This window comes from Protomyctophum bolini (genome assembly GCF_963924005.1).
Source record: "Protomyctophum bolini genome assembly, chromosome: 17".
NCBI classification, from domain to species: Eukaryota; Metazoa; Chordata; class Actinopteri; order Myctophiformes; family Myctophidae; genus Protomyctophum; species Protomyctophum bolini.
This window is the reverse complement of record NC_137878.1, coordinates 10354984-10371049: the sequence shown is the minus strand read 5'-3', so window position 1 is coordinate 10371049 and position 16066 is coordinate 10354984. Positions and strand designations below refer to the sequence as shown.

The 16066-nt window shown below is 42.4% G+C and overlaps 1 protein-coding gene across 2 annotated transcripts; it reads right to left on the bottom strand.

Annotated features, from left to right (window-relative positions):
- Window positions 1–620: 620 nt before the first annotated feature.
- Window positions 621–13145, bottom strand: khdrbs1b (KH domain containing, RNA binding, signal transduction associated 1b). Of its 2 annotated transcripts, XR_013965637.1 has the most exons (10): window positions 12706–12909; window positions 9666–9790; window positions 7708–7824; window positions 6878–7024; window positions 4607–4752; window positions 4270–4498; window positions 3865–3935; window positions 3392–3450; window positions 2855–3042; window positions 621–682 (listed from the first exon to the last, which is right to left on the bottom strand). XR_013965637.1 is itself a non-coding variant. In XM_080787426.1 (9 exons), exons 1-9 carry the CDS (start codon window positions 12797–12799, stop codon window positions 2936–2938), a joined length of 1095 nt encoding a protein of 364 aa, XP_080643552.1. In that variant the 5' UTR covers window positions 12800–13145; the 3' UTR covers window positions 868–2935. The 2 variants fall into 2 exon arrangements, 1 of the variants encoding a protein (XP_080643552.1); XM_080787426.1 differs by lacking the exon at window positions 621–682 and having other exon boundaries at window positions 868–3042; window positions 12706–13145.
- Window positions 13146–16066: the final 2921 nt, after the last annotated feature.

Here is a 16066-nt window from a genome sequence, read left to right as displayed (position 1 = left end):
GATCGGCTATTTACGCAATCATTCAACATGTTATAATAGCATTTATTTAAATGGGGCTTAAGGAAGAGACATCACAATATCCAAATTCCCAGACGACATCTATTCATTCTCATATCACAATATCAGTATGATATCAATATATTGGCCAGCCCTAGTATATTATGTTGAAAATCACGATATTGTCCCTTTAAGGAGAAACCCACCAGCCCCCTCACTGGTTCCATTTTAAGACTCGCCAGTCGTTCTCTCCTGTCAGAGGCATGAGCTATGGATCCTCATTAGCCACTTTTCCCAGCTGGATCATGTTGACATCTGCATTTGCGCTCAAGGCTATAGTGCCGCTACACACCAGTTCACTAGCACTGTCAGGAAGGCAACGTAAACTCCCTGGCGCCGGCTAATCATCGGAATCAACCAACCCTTAAAAGGATGTGAATATCATCGGGATGAAGTGCACAAGTTTGCACTGATCCTGTGATACTGTGATTTTTTATTCCACTTTTCACAAAAGAAAAAAGAAAAAGTCAGGCATGTATTAACTAAAAACTTGCTGTAACCTCCCTGCCTCAGGGAAAAACAAGCATACAAGACATGTACTGTAGTTCTGAACCTACCTGAGGTTTGGAGGGTCTCACTTCAGTGGACTGTCCATCTCGGGGTGCTCTGTGGCCCATATTGCTGCCTGGGAGAAGGATAAACATCAAGTCAATACCACGTCTCAAAACACTAGGAGAAACTTTATCTGCAAAAGTCATGCAAAGTCTAGGAGTAGGTATAGTCATGCAACTCCAGCTTTCATTTGGATAACTTGGCATAGGTAGAAACGTTTTGTATTTTATTTTACTGTATAACAACCTTTACACACACATTGCAAAGAAAAAAGTAGCAGCAGCTGAACTGTACATAAGATATTGACAGATGGATTCGGCTTGGTTCATTTTAGCAAGAGTTGCATTAACACTATTGTGGGATATTTTGTTAGTACACAAGAGTTATTTTAGTACATAAAATTCACTATTACATAATATTGGAAGTTACATTTTTCTTACTTTTGAGTTGATTTCTTTTTTTTTCTCCCCTCGCCCCCATTTTTTTGCCATGACTGCAATAATGTTTTAAGAAATTGCACGCATTTACCAGCAAGTTTATGTCAATTGATAAACAACCAAATTAAACATTTAGGGTTAGGTTACCTTTACAGAGGAGTGTTCTAGGTTATAACCATCCTCTCCATTGTACTGCCATTACTCTTTACTAAACGTAGCCATCGCGTAGGCGTCAACCGTGACATGAAGCCTAGACCTGAATGGTGGTTTGAATTCAGTTAATTTTCAGGTGCTAATCAATGCAATTCTCATTAACGATTACGACCACAGGTAAGAGGATTGAAAAAGGTCTGATACATACCCAGGCATTCAATGCTTTAGAACTCTATACACATTAGGAAGCTATCCAGGTTAATTTAGAGGTCTTACCTCGGGGTCCTTTTTAAAAAGTATAGAAAGAGAGAAAAAGAATAAGTTGTGCTCTTTTGATAATCAATCAAGACAGTCATTTAGGAAGGTTAAAGTCGTCAGACGTCAATACATTCATTTAGATTTAAAAAATGCGGTTTTGAATGAGGAAACAAAGCAAAACACCTATATGACTGACTGCTCGAAAGGTCGTTTAAAAAAGGCCATTTCATTTTACTAGGACAGGAAACAAATAAACCAAGTTAAGTTTCATAAAAAACAAACTAAGCTTTATTGACAAACTGCTGCAAAACATCTTTTTTTGACAGATTTAGTTACCTATTTAGGCAAGCTTACACATGTAGCATAATGCATTTTATGGAGAGGGTACAGATACTAGTGGCAGAATAAGTACAGTTTGGAACGTTTTAAAATATGTACAATAGTTCGGATTAAGCTGCAGGATCCCTTTCTCTACAGAAAGAGAAGACCCATGTGGAGATTTCTGTCCCAATCCGCATGCAGTTTATAGTCAGATCACACAATGAAGACCTGGACCTTTTTATAGCAGAACAAAAGGGGCCAACTCCTGGCCATGTTCTTGTAAGTTAACAATAAAAGGACATTTAGTCTTCAGAGGCTTAAAATTAATGTTTAACATTTAAAAAAACAAATTAAGGATATGAGGACAGTCCATCTCAACAGAGTCTATTAGGGCTATATTTCAAAACTCTAAGTACAATGACAAATATTGCTGCCTAAAGTCTAAATGGACAACTTTTAGAACTATTTAAAAACAAATGGGAAGCATAATCAAGAAAGAATCATACTTAATTCCATTAACACTGATTTTTCCTTCACTTGATTTAATATGTACGTATAGATATATATTGTTTTGTTTTTGTTTTCTAAATTACATAATTGAAAGTTTAGAAAGGTATTTTATTTGGCTATTATTAAAACAGAATTTTGAAATGTAGCCTAAATGGGAATCTGCAACTGACCCTCAACAATTTCTTTTTATAATAGACAATTAAAATGGTTTCCTTAGACACTAACACGTTGATAAGGAGCCTGCTAAACACTCCTCTAGAAACTCCATGTAATCCCAAAGAGTAAAAAATAAAAAGGTCAACAATGCAAAAAATAGCCAGGGTGTAATGGGGTTCAGAGGGGAAAGAAAATACAGCAAAATAAAAGTAAAGAAAATAAATAACTCAAAACATTGCACGGTTTCCTTCTCTAAAAACCCATCTAAATGGGTGAGGTGCGGTCTCAGATCCCAAAACCAATTCGGCCAGTTCTCGTAAAAAAATAGTCCAGTGTAGGTCAAAAAAAGAAAAAAAGAAGAAGATTAAAAATAAAAAAAAGACCAAACCAAAGACAAAACAGACAATTACTTTTGTCGGGCTGCTTAAAGCGCGAGCTGCCGTGGGTAGACAGGCGGTAGTCAGGGGTTTGCTCGTTAAGGTGAGTCCTGTTCAGTATTGCCTATAGGGATGCTCCCTGTAAGGCGTCTTGGCAACTCTGGGGGGAGGAAGGGCCTTCCCTGGAGCCTGTCTCTGGGTGCCATTCCAGTCGTCTTGGCCTGGGACAGACACACAGAGACAAAGGACAGAGAGGACACACACACACACACACATGCATGAGATCCATGTCGCACCATGTCCGACAGCACAGTACATACTGTATAGGACAGTGGTTCCCAAACTTTTTCATGTCAAGTACCCCCAAATTGATACTAATTAGCCTGCGGAACCCCCCATTTGAAAAGATATGCCAGGGACCCCCATAAGAGAAGATATTTACAGCTCTAGCAGAGATTCTCAACCCGTTTAATTTCAAGGACTCCCATTTAATGGCATTTCTATCTCTGGCATCCAACGTCAGCGTGCAACCAAGTACGAATCCGGCTTTACACGGATAGTAATTCTTACCGTAGGATTCGTATGATTCCGTTGTCTCTCCGTGACCATAGTCGTAGTATTCTGGTTCTCTGATTGGTAGAAATGAAAGAGAAAGAAGACAGTAAGACACTCTTTAAAAACATTCTCTAGCTGCGTGTCTGTAACTGCTGAGGGATGACGATTAGATCCCAAGATCAAAGCCTGTTGTTTTTTTTATCTCTCTTTTTTTCTTCTTCTTTTTATAGCATGAGACATCTTAGACCTGACAAATAACTAGCAATCTACTCAAATTCAGCAGACACAAAATAGATAGAATAAAGCACTCTCTACAGTGTATCAGTATATTTTTAATTATATATTTTTTTCTTTTTTTTTGCCAAAAGTGTTATGTAGTTCTTTTTTTTATAAAGATTTATTCTAACCCTAACCCTAACCCAAGACGTAACCCATTACGTGTCAAATTGGTGACAAGTAGCTGAAAGTGAGATGGATGCTCCACTTACGCCTGGGGCTGACTGTAGTAGCTGCTGTCGTATGAGTCGTAGGCCGTCTCTGTGTAGCTCTCATCATACGACTGTGCGAGAGAGAGAGAGAGAGAGAGAGAGAGAGACAGAGAGAGAGAGAGAGACAGAGACAGAGAGAGGCAGAGACTTAAAATCAAGAATCATGAATGTCAAACTTTACCCAAAGTACTGCACTCCTGCTAAGGCAAGACATACTCCGCCCCAAATTCCATTGCTGGCATCAGAACAATCTCTCCCCCTCACACTCTGCACTTATAGTCATAAAAAAAAAACATTCAATCATTCTCCGCGAGCTGGAGAGCATAAAAGTCATGCATATTAACGACTGATTGCAAAGTCATGCCCTTTGCCAACACCGCATGTGCCGGCATGTCATGAACTCACGTATTCGTCGTAGGACTCCGCTGCGACGGGGGTATGGGGGGGCGGCGGAGCCATCCTTTGCGGGGGTCCGGCGGCGGGGGGCCTGGCCCGGGGTGCCGCGGCGCCCCTGGAGGGAGCAGCTGGGGGTCCTCCTCTGCCCGGCGCACCCCTCCCTGGGCCACCCCTGGGTGGGCCACCTCGGGTCAAAGCTCCTCTGACGGCACCGCCACGAGGGGGCATACCCCTGCCCCTGGAAAAGAGGAGGGTCGCCGATGAGAAATGTGATGACGAGCCTTTTATTATATTGCATGGATTCGTTGCGTGCGTGCGTCTGTGTGAGTAGGATGCTTCTGCTCACCTGGGTGCTCCAGGAGGAGGTCCCCCGCGGCCTCTGACAGGCGGGCCTCCTCTGCCTCTGGCTCCGGCTCCGGCTCCAGGCTCCTGGCCACCGTTCAGGTAGCTCATCTCCATGAACTGCTCTTGGCAGATCTCATCCATCAAATCCTGCACGCACACACGCGCACGCACACACACACACACACACACAGGGGAAAAATGAAAAAGGAGAGTGAGAAACAGTGTAGGACACGGGAGGAGAAAGTAATAGAGAGAAAAGAGAAGAGGACAAGAGTTTAGGACAAAGCAGGAGAAAGGAGCCATGAATAAAAGAGCAGAAGGCAATTACCCAGCCGCTCGATACCCGGCGTCCCCCCTAATGCCTAACGGAGCAGGCAGAATACTGCACAACAAAGTCTCTGTGAGTCGGCGGCGGAGAGAGTGCTGGAGGGGAGAGAGGAAGTGATAAAGAAGGAGAGCGCCCCGCCTGCACTCGTGCGTCAGGCCTAGGAACCTCTGCACGTACGAGGTGAGCGACTCGACTTTGCGGGCCCTTTTGCGGGTCACATGAGCGGCTAACCCATTTCCATCGCTGTGGAAAACAATAAGGTGGGCACGGATTAGAGACGCCCGCGCCTGTTCGAGCGGCACAAATCCTGCCGACACAATCCGCCACCTTCCTCCCGGCGCGGGGGTGGGCGCCGTGGCGGGGGAACAGAACTGTGACCCAATCGATTCGGTTTCATAAATCACTCAGGGATGGTGAAGGCACTCTAATGATGTGATGGTCGGGGGAAGAAAAGAAACCCAGATATTACTAGAATATATGCAGCCACGGAAAGGAGTGTTCAATTTATCTGGAGGGAGGCAAATAAGACAAACACATTTTGTCTGATTACAAATTCATCCCTGGCTCGGAGCAATGGGACTGTGCTTGCGTTTAACCCGGTCGGTGGTTTTTTTTACCACGCCCTGGCACGCCAACCTGTCTCAATCTAACTAATAGACAGGAATTTATTTTTTCTAGCGATTGTGATGAAACATTGTGGAAATCTAATGGACTGTAAAAGAGGGAGGTATTACAACCACGCCCTTCATAGACCGACACAGATGAAATGAAACAAAGCTCTGCATGACTTTCTTTCACAATATATATTTGGTGGAAATCAATCATTTTAGCAAAGTCATCCAGTTGTTTTTATGTGTTCCCCTTTCTGAGGGGATCTTCATAGGGGATCCGCAGGGGATGTCCTTTTATGCAACACAGCGATATGATATAATAATATAATAATACATCACTTCATCAGCCCATTTATTTCTCTTCTGATCCAAAACACATTAACTTCTCCTGCCACTGAGCGCTAACTGGAAAACCAAAAAGCCATTAAGACACATTACCTGGCCCATTGGCCGACCCATGGCACAAGGCACAGTTAGAATACACACGGGCGAGCCTTGGCTCCACAGCAGGGCAGGCCCAGCTGGCCTAAACCCCACAAACTCTCAACATAAAACAAGCTAGATACAGGCCACGCAGGGCAAGATTCACCATAGAGCAGTCAAACTTGACTGGCAGAGTCACTTACATTCATTGCAGATTCACTGCCACTATCATGTTATTGGATAAAACAATACCAGTCACAAGATATATTTATTGGCAACATGATGTTTCACGTTGTTTGTTTAACTGCTGTAAAACAAACATTCAGAGTCCATAGACTTGGCTGCCATTTCGATTTGTGTTCGAAAGTGACGTAATTTCAAAAGCCAGGCATTGGAGGGGCTAGCACCCCTCAAAGAGTGATGCTTTGGATGCATATAGATGAACATGAAAGACTTCTAAGGAGACAAACAGATAGGGCACGGTTCACCGTGCTGACACGGTGAAAAGAAACCCAATTCCTCCGCTTAAGCTGATTGCTTTACGTGCCTCGACTCGACTATGCCATAAGGTCCGTTTGCTCCTGGTAAATACTCACTTCATCTGCTCTAGCCGTCCTGCTGGGTCCACTTTAGATTCTCCTCTCCCCAACACGAACCCTGCAAACCACCCCAGACCTTTTTGAAAGGCATATCTTAAGTCAATTATTAAAGAACCCCTTGGGCCGTTACTGGAGAAGCTTTCAGGCCTGTGCCTGTGTGTGTGTGTGTATAACGGGCTTGCGTTTTCGTGCTCATTCAGCATAGCAAAAACTGCGATTTACATGCGGGTTGCGTTCGTGACCACTTGACACAGTTAATGCCGGAACACGGAGCATGACAACAATAGCTAAGAAGGGCTTGACCCACTTACAGGAAATAGGAACTTCTTGACTTCCTCCATGGCGTGGGCCATGCGCAGGTAGGCGTCTGGCACGGGGGCAAACACCTCGATGAAGACGTGCAGCTCCATGGACAAGTGGGCATACTTGGGCTCAACGCCTTTCCTCAGTCCCTCCTCCTGAAATGCAGTCAGGCACACGGATAAACTAAAGACACCTCTCATTCTGCACACAGTCAAACCACTTGGAATGCTAGTGTCCCTATTCTGCGGCTAACATTCTGCAAAATAGCCGATCTACAAGCTCACAACATGCCGTGATGTGTAAATCAGATATTAAGACAGGGATAACCGGAGGGGCCTAGTACGGAGCCCTTGGGAAATCGGTTGACTAAATATAGGGCCTATGTGGCTCAAATTCAAGCAAATTATGCATTAGAGAGCTGCATTTAATCTAGCCTCCACAGCATCAGACATTGGTGTGCTGATGATAGCAAACCAAAGTGTCGCTCTGCAGGAGTCTAAAGGAGGTCTGTCTGTCTGTCTGTCTCTCTGTCCGTCCGTCCGTCCTTCCGACTTTTCAAAGTACAGTACTATAAGATGCCTGTAGTAGGGCTCCAAGCCATGGTTTGATAATCACAATAACAAGTTTACTATACAGGGCTATCCTAAAGTTGTCTATGACAGATGCAGATTGCACAGCAAGCGGCTGCCATTGGGTTTACATTCATGCATGCCTTAATTATCCTCCACATCCACAACAGCTGGGAACCCACAAGTCCATCTCGAATAGAGGACAGATGTTTGATGGCTACCGGTAACCCAGATCCCACAGGTGTGCTTACAAAAGCACAGTGCATTACCTTGGTTTTGTCTCTCATGGATCCCTTGCCGAGCACAGAGATCTTGGCTCCAGTCTCCTCCTGCAGACGTTTGATTGTGTTGCCCTGAGGTCCCAGAATCTTCCCCACAAAATTGAACTGAAACCCAAGCAGAACAAAACCAAATTAGGGGGGTGATTACCGAAAGGTAGCGTTTTGGCATGAGTGCAGTGCACTGAATGCCTTCAGTGGTATATTTACCACGGTGGGTCGATACAAAAGCCAATGATACTACCGGTAAATGTTCACTACAGTCATCTAAGCATAGAGTGAAATCTGTGTACACTGCTTTGCAATTTCATGCAATGCAGTATAACCTCTGTGAAAATATGATTACAGACAAATGATTAAGGTCAAAGCTATAAAGATAAAGAAAACTTTATTGTCCATTAAATTGACATAAAATGGAAATTCATCTTTGGCACACCAGCAGAAAGGTGCTTAATGGAGACGTTTTAACTTAAAAATATTGCCTCCCTGGGATGTTCAGGAAGAGAATATGCTAATTTGAGGATCCCCCTCAGAAAAATAATCACCCGTTAGCTTTCCAGTTCCAATTCAAAGGTTGTGGTAAATGATTGTCACTGTTGGGTAGAAATTGAGCTCTTGTTAATACTTTTCATTTGTTAAATATTTATATAAAAAAGTCATACAATATTGACCACTTTCAAATGTTTCTAAAATGGCTGAAATAGCAGATCTACAAGCTCAAGCTTGTTTTGGGGCATTAACGTACGGAAGCAATGTTATGCAAATTTGAGTATAAGAAAGAAATCACTCTGTCCTCAATACTGCTTTGAAGTTTGAAGTTTTGAAGTTCCAAAATGTTGTGGTTTATGATGTAAAAACGGAGCAGTATTGAGGACAGAGGACTGTCCAGCTCTACAGACAGTACTTCTACATCGTATTGATCTAGTTCTGGAGACAGACAGGGCGACATCTAGGGATCTTCTCGTTAGAACTGAGCTTTACGTCCATTTTTGTCCTCCCCTAATGCAAAAATAAGTATCCCATCTATCTGCACCATTATGCTATCCACTTTGAAAATCACAGCAAGTTCATCTAGTCCTAACCACACCACCAGGGTATGACAGCAGCCAATGTAACCGAGTCAACCTGGGCTGACAGAAACAAGACAACCCATATTATATAATAAGGTATATTTATAGCTAGCAATATAAATGTCTTACATTGAGACAGGTTGTGCCTGAACAACTTCCGCCACCGACACGGCATAACACGTGTTTCTGCAATCAATGTCACCATATTATGTCTGTGCCATATATAGATCAAATACATACAGATGAAACCACCTGAGGTCAGGCAATCAAGCCACAAGGCGTCTCGGAATAAAATAACTAACGCTTTACTGAAACGCGAACACGACACAGTCAGCACAGCAATATCCTTTTCCATATATTATTAACATTTTGATCCTTTTGCTGGGGTTTTAAAACGCAGTTGAGTCCAGGGTAATTATATACACCTGAGCTAATAGATCAAGGTTGAGAGGAGTAATTTGACCCGATGCGTTTGTGTAATTGAAACTCGCCTGCAGAATGAATTAAATCAAGAGGGGCTAAGAAGACAGGGGTTATAGAGAGGATAGGGTTGGGAAATTAAAGCCTAATTTATGCCAGATTTTTGGGTCCAATGCTAATACCAATTTATGAGAATATTTAACTTATAAGCAAACAAATAAATACAGACCAATCCGTTTTGATAGATACAAAATAAACACTATCTGAACTTTATTTTATTTTATATTATCTACATATTCGAGGCGTTAAAGAATTGCTCATTATTAGATCACAATGCATCATGATGAGCTTGTAGATCATCAGCTATTTTTGAAAGATTTGTTAAAATTCTAGACATGTCGGCTGCGTAATTGCAGATAACAATGTTGTCAACAAAGGGGGTAAAGGGACTAAGCTCACCTTTGGGTACTGTTTTACAGGTATGAGCACTCGCTCCTTAAGTTTGATGTTCTTTGTTGTGAAAAGGTCCAGATAGGTTTCTCCTCCTTCCTTTTTGGACTCCCCTTTCTGGATTCTATCGACCTCTATAAAAAGGAAAAGGTATCTGTTTCAGGCATATTGTTTTGGATGCAAAAACTTGATACATGTACTCGCAGCTTCAATCAATCAAGACATCAAACAGAGCTTTGGGTGGCATGGCATTATGTCAGACGTGGATTGCCTGGCTTTGAGAAGTATGCCACATGAGAACAGGTTTGTTCTAAAATTAGTATCTTCTGTGCCATGTCAGCCTTCCTGTCATGAGGTCAGAGTTAAACACAAGAATAAAAAAGGAAAGTCACTGCAATACTCAAATCACAGAGGTTACAATACTGCATGAGAGAGGGGGTCAAAATGTACTTGTAAACAAGGTCTTCTAGTGCTTTGTCTACTAGTTGGTCTATAAAACAAGTTGATTCATTTCACCCTCACATGTTAAAGGAACATACAGGTGTTTTTTATATTTTGCCCGTTGGTTAGATGCTATATACTTTACATTTCTGCTGACAACTTTCCAAAACATTACCATATTGTTTTGCGTTATTCCTAGACCCTTTAGCAAGGTTCCCATTCATTTGAACTTCGAGAGATTGGTAATCAAACACAGGTAACTTTATGCCCCCTTTATTTTTAATCAAAGTGACATTTATCATTACATTTCAAAGTAACTTAAGGCACAGATTATTCTGAAAGGTCTACAAAGTCGACTGGAGCAAAGATTATTTTATGAACAAACATCAAACGCCCTTCATGACTTCAGCAAGGCACGGTGAATATTAGCCAGATTAGTAGATCATTTTAAGGTGTGTTTATCACCTGAAAATACTAATTAAAAATGGGGGATCTAGTAAACATGCAATAACACCGGTGAAGTCCTTTAATTAGCAGTTTATATGTTGACAATATCTAATGTGGTGGTGGCTATAGCCTACTGTAAACAACGACAACACTCATAAAATGACTTGAATGCCATTTGCATCATTGGACTGAAGTACTGCAATTACAATTTGTTCCCCAAATCATTCAGCCAATCAGCCCTACCAAATGCCTAACATTCCTATAGGTGCTTAGGATTATTTGACCTATACACAATGATGTCCATTTGGTTATATTACACTTGTACATTCTCAGAGTTTAACTGTGTCTATTTTTAGTCTACTACAGCCATGAATCCCCCCACCTCCAGTGCCTTCACACACACAGCATCGGGCTGAGCTGAGCTAAGCTGTGCCTTGCATCACCTCTCTTCCACAGTGGCAGCCAGGGCACCCAGCCTCCAGGGCCACATCATGCACATACCCACAGTGCCATCACAGCCGCCTCCTCACCTCTGGCCATGACAAGTGCTAAAACTGCCATGTGCAGCAGACGTGCCAGCTATCGCACTGTCTATACCGGCTGTACAGGGCAGGGGGAGGAGAGCTATACTGGAGATGTCTGTCTCCTTTACTGAGAGAGCCGAGGGCACTCACTGGCCGACACACTGAATTCGAGAGCCATTGCCTCTGTACAAAGCATATTAGGCTATTATACTTTAGGTGTACCTCTGTGAGAATCCTGGACAAAGAAGCTATGCAGGCCGCTTAGTCTATTCATTAAAAACGTTTACAAAGGCACACACATCCAAATGACTAAAATTCCTATAGGTGCTTAGTATAGACACAGAAGAACACATAAAAACAGAATCTACTCTGCACACTGGAACATTCAACCATGGATAATAATGTATTACCCACCAAAAAGGTGATGCTTCAAGCATCTTGGTGGTAATATATGAAATATACAGTCCGGCAGACTCTATGCTTTAATGCTTCTGTCAGCCAATTATTAATTTACCATTATATATTTATTCATCGACTTGGCAGCAACAAAAGCAACCACATTGCAGCATGCAGAGCTTGCCACCAACCATTTGAAAAGCACATGGGACAGTGGAGCTGATGGATTTAATGGACCAGACAGGTCACACAGATTTTAACACAAAGCTTTGATGTCAGACGGAAAGAAGTGCCATTTCCATTAACCATTACAACAATAACCTGCTTATCATTCTCCAAGACGGAGCAGCAGTGAACAAGAATGCTGAGACACCGTTATTATAGCCCGCAGACTGGCTGATGTTTACCTCGTTGCGTGAACACGCCACCACCTCCTTCAGGCTGCAAAGTATTGAGGTGACCCTGTCACATTGTCGCACATTGAATTAATTGTGTGCAACATTCTTACGGACAATTCTAGAAAGCTGTGGCTTTTGCCGAATAATATGTGTGTGTCCTATGAGCACGCCGCTAACTTTTACATTTCATCACAACAGGCATGGCGTGTCTCTCTTTTGGGGGGCTTTCGCTTTCAAGTTAATTTAATGTATGTACAGTAGCCTACTACTATACAATCGCTCGACGGCGTCGCTTGTCGACCAGAGCGGAGGCGGCCAGCGTGTAGATAAGTCTTGTCGGCAAGCGACACAGTTGTAGGCGACTATATACGCACTGTACGCAGTAATATGCAGCATAGCAGGCTCGTTGTAATTACGCAGCGATCGGGACACACACGACACGTCGTAGCCGCAGAGAAGGCTTTCCCACCTGAACCATATCAGATAAAGCTATACCACACAGGCCTACCCTACAACATAAGTAGCCTATAACATTGCATATTGATCTTATTTAAACACGACTATTATAACATATAAATATAATATATTCCCCTAACACGTGTTGGGTCGGGTGGTGCACTGGTGACGTGTGAGTCAAGATGATTTATTGTGAGCGATTATAATAGGGACTCGGGAGGTATGTCTCGTCCAGCGTGCACGCAGCGCACACACACACGCTGCGCACACACACAGCACCGAGGTGCGAGTTTAGTACAAGCCATAGCAGTGTAATAACAGTATTGCTGCAACATTAGAGTGCGGGACGCTGTACTTAAGCAAACATCGCCCAAGAATACACTTTACCTGCAGATAAAAGTTTCATGGCGTGCGTAAAAGACACGTCCAGGCTGTCCTTCTCCGCCAGGAGCTCGGGGAGATATTTTCCGTCGCTCTCCATTTTTTCTTTTTTTATAAAAGAACACAAAAATAACAAAAAAAGTAAAATCAGTTTGTGATGATGGGAGATGGCTCGATGCGTAAAACGCGTAAAAACAAAAACCCCACCACCACCGACGATGTTAAAAGAGTATAGTCCAGTTATGTAACTATGGAGCGCGTATCCACTTCGCAGCAGATTGCGTTTTGCATGTGGCTGACGCGCTCTTGGCGAGCACAGAGTAGTGCTGCTGCTGTGCTGTCTGACTGCGTGTATGTGTGGATGAGTGTGTGTGTGTGTGTGTGTGTGTGTGTGTGTGTGTGTGTGTGTCTGTGTGTGTGCGTGTGTGTGTGTGTGTGTGTGTGTGTGTGTGCGCTGTCTCCTTGCAGCAGCAGCGCTCTGTGGAAATGGAAGAACAAAAGCTGGTGACTGGAGAATGATTTGGGACTCAACCAGCGGAAGTGAGCTCAGAGAAGCACACAGCTTATTGCTGGTCTGACCCCGCCCATCGCAGCCTCATTTATATTCGTGGCTGTCAGGTGGAAATCTTGTATAGGCTGGGGTAAAAAAAGTAAAAAAGGGGGGAAAAAAACTTTTCTGATTTTTGTGTTAATACTTTTCATTGGTTGAATATAATGTCAATTGCCAGCACAGACACACTTTCAGTTATTTTGATTGATTTATTTATTCATTTCAGAAATAGCAGCTCTACAAGTTCACAGCATGTAGTATTGCAAATATGCTTTGTGATTTTATAGGCATATATCTTTTTGCTATTTCTGGTCATTTTTGTGACTTTTTGACTGTAGAACAGATTAGAAAGCTAAATGGTTATATAATTAATTATCTGCTAGATAGGCTATATGTTCTTTTTGGCAGCCAACTCCTATACCTTATTGTTTTGCACGATTTCATTAGTTTTTCGGCACTGTTGTGGGTATGTCCACAATGTCAGAGGCGGTTTTATTATTATTATTTATTATTATTATTATTATTATTATTATTATTATTATTATTATTATTATTATTATTATTAATATAATAAATAAGGCCATGCAGAGAGGCTCATGGTGCTTTCTCACATAATTAATTCATGATGACATCATTGCCTAACCCTGGATGCATGATGTGTCCAATAAATTGGGCAATGATTCTGTCCCGGTGGGTGCACCTTTAATGCGGCTCTAATTAATTTATTGCGTCAGTGTTATTGCAATTGATATGAATAAAGTAATGTTCCACCAGTGTGTAATCAGTTGAATCCCTCTGCACTGAGCTATGGGCAGCCAGAGACTGAGCCTTTTAATTCTAGGCTATCTACTGCCCCTCAGTGGATCTGATAAAATACACTGGGACTGGACCAGAGCACAAGATGCAGGTGTATAACTGCCGACCTGAAAGTATCCCTTTGTCCTCTCTCTCCCCTTTCCTGCTGCTGACATGAATAGATTAGAAAACATTTAGGGCATTTAGGTACAAGCGGAAAGTGCAACACAGCGTCTAGGGCAGTGTGGTTCCCAAGGTGTGCCAACTGCCAACTGCCAAGGGAGGCACATGTCCAGGTGTGCCTTGGGATTTTGTGACATATACACATGACTATTATAGGCCTAATACCAGTTGCTGGCCGGCTCTATATATGCAGATCTAGCCTAGGTGATGATCCAGTCTTCTCCATGTATGGTTATCCAGGGTTGATGAGGTTAATGTCGTGATCTTCATATAATTATGGAGATGGCCATATATATGGTGGCGTGACGTGTCACGAGGCGTGACCATATATAGAGGCGTTAATGGTCTACATGATGTCACGTGATGTCACGAGGTCAGATCCATATATGGAGATCTATAGGGTCTCCATGATGTCACAAGATGTCACGAGGCATGATGGATTTGCAACTATATATGGAGGTGTGACGGACGGACACGAGATGCAGGATTTCATAGTAAATGCGACCTTCAGTCGCAAACAAAAAGTTATGAATTGTTTTAAATCTACTGTATAAGTGGTCATTTTTATATGTGCACACATTTCCCAATACAGAGGGAAATTCTAAAAAAATATATATTAATCACTTTCAACCTGGCATTGGAAATGTCATTATAGAGGGACATTTTAAATCAACATTTTATGTTTGGAGTATAACACTTGTGTTATAGGCTATATATTCTTCTGAATAGGCCTAAAGGTGTGCCTTTTATTGATGTGCCTGCAGGGCATCAACAAGTTAAAACCACCGTTCTAGGAAATCAACTATAGGTCCTATTCATGGAGTGTATAATTCCTGAAAGTCAAGTGAGTGTTAGTGAAGCTGTCACAGTGCTGAGCGGAGCATCGCAGGGTCAGGGTTCTACAGTTGGCCCCATGCATATAAAGTGAGGCCGGGTTAATTCCCCACACCTCGCGTCTCTGGGCGCGCGGCATGCGTTATTCGCAGGTGGATGCTCTTTGAACAAACATCAAAACGTTGAACCATTTTGTCAATCGGCCACCCATGTGAAAAACTATTACGATCGACCGGCAGGTGTACCCAAGCATGCATCTGCTCAAAACAAATGAAGGCAAATATTGCACGCCGATAAATAGTTATGGGAGGCTGCGTACCCTCTCCAGCTATCAGCACTCAATTTGATCTATCTTTGACCATTACAATGTTATTAGCGTTGGAGGTTGCAAGGTTGTCCTGGCTTCTCTTGTCATTGACAAAATGGATCGCCTGTGAGCTGAATATCAATTGGCTCATAAAAGGAAGAATTGCTTGGCTTGGCAGGTGGTAGAGTTCCAATCTGATAGCTTGCTCCCTAGCCTTCTGCTTGTGTGGACTTTCCTCTCCCCTAACATACAGAGCCACATGCTGGGGTAAACAAAGGCAGATGGAAAGGGTAAACACTATAGATGGATAGAAATGGTAAGCGGTGGTGGAAAAGGAAGAAGATGAACAGAGGGAGAGAGTAACAGAGCTTGTCATATACTGTATAGACAATATTATCCTACATTTACAGTTTATGTCAAAGACAATCACAGGCTACAATACACCACTAGAAATGAATTACATTTAGAGAAACACATCTACAAGACATTTACAGAAAAAAAGATGCCTTCATAATCTCACACATTTTGAAACGTGGCCAAATCCATCTTATTTGCATATTCAAACAAGATGTGTGCTCTAACCATGTTTTCCCTACTTGAATAAATTTCCAAGTTTGCTTGACCAAAGAAGAAATGCATAAATTAATGAGGGAAAATATGAACATGTATTCAAGAAATTAGTAGGCATTAAAGGACGA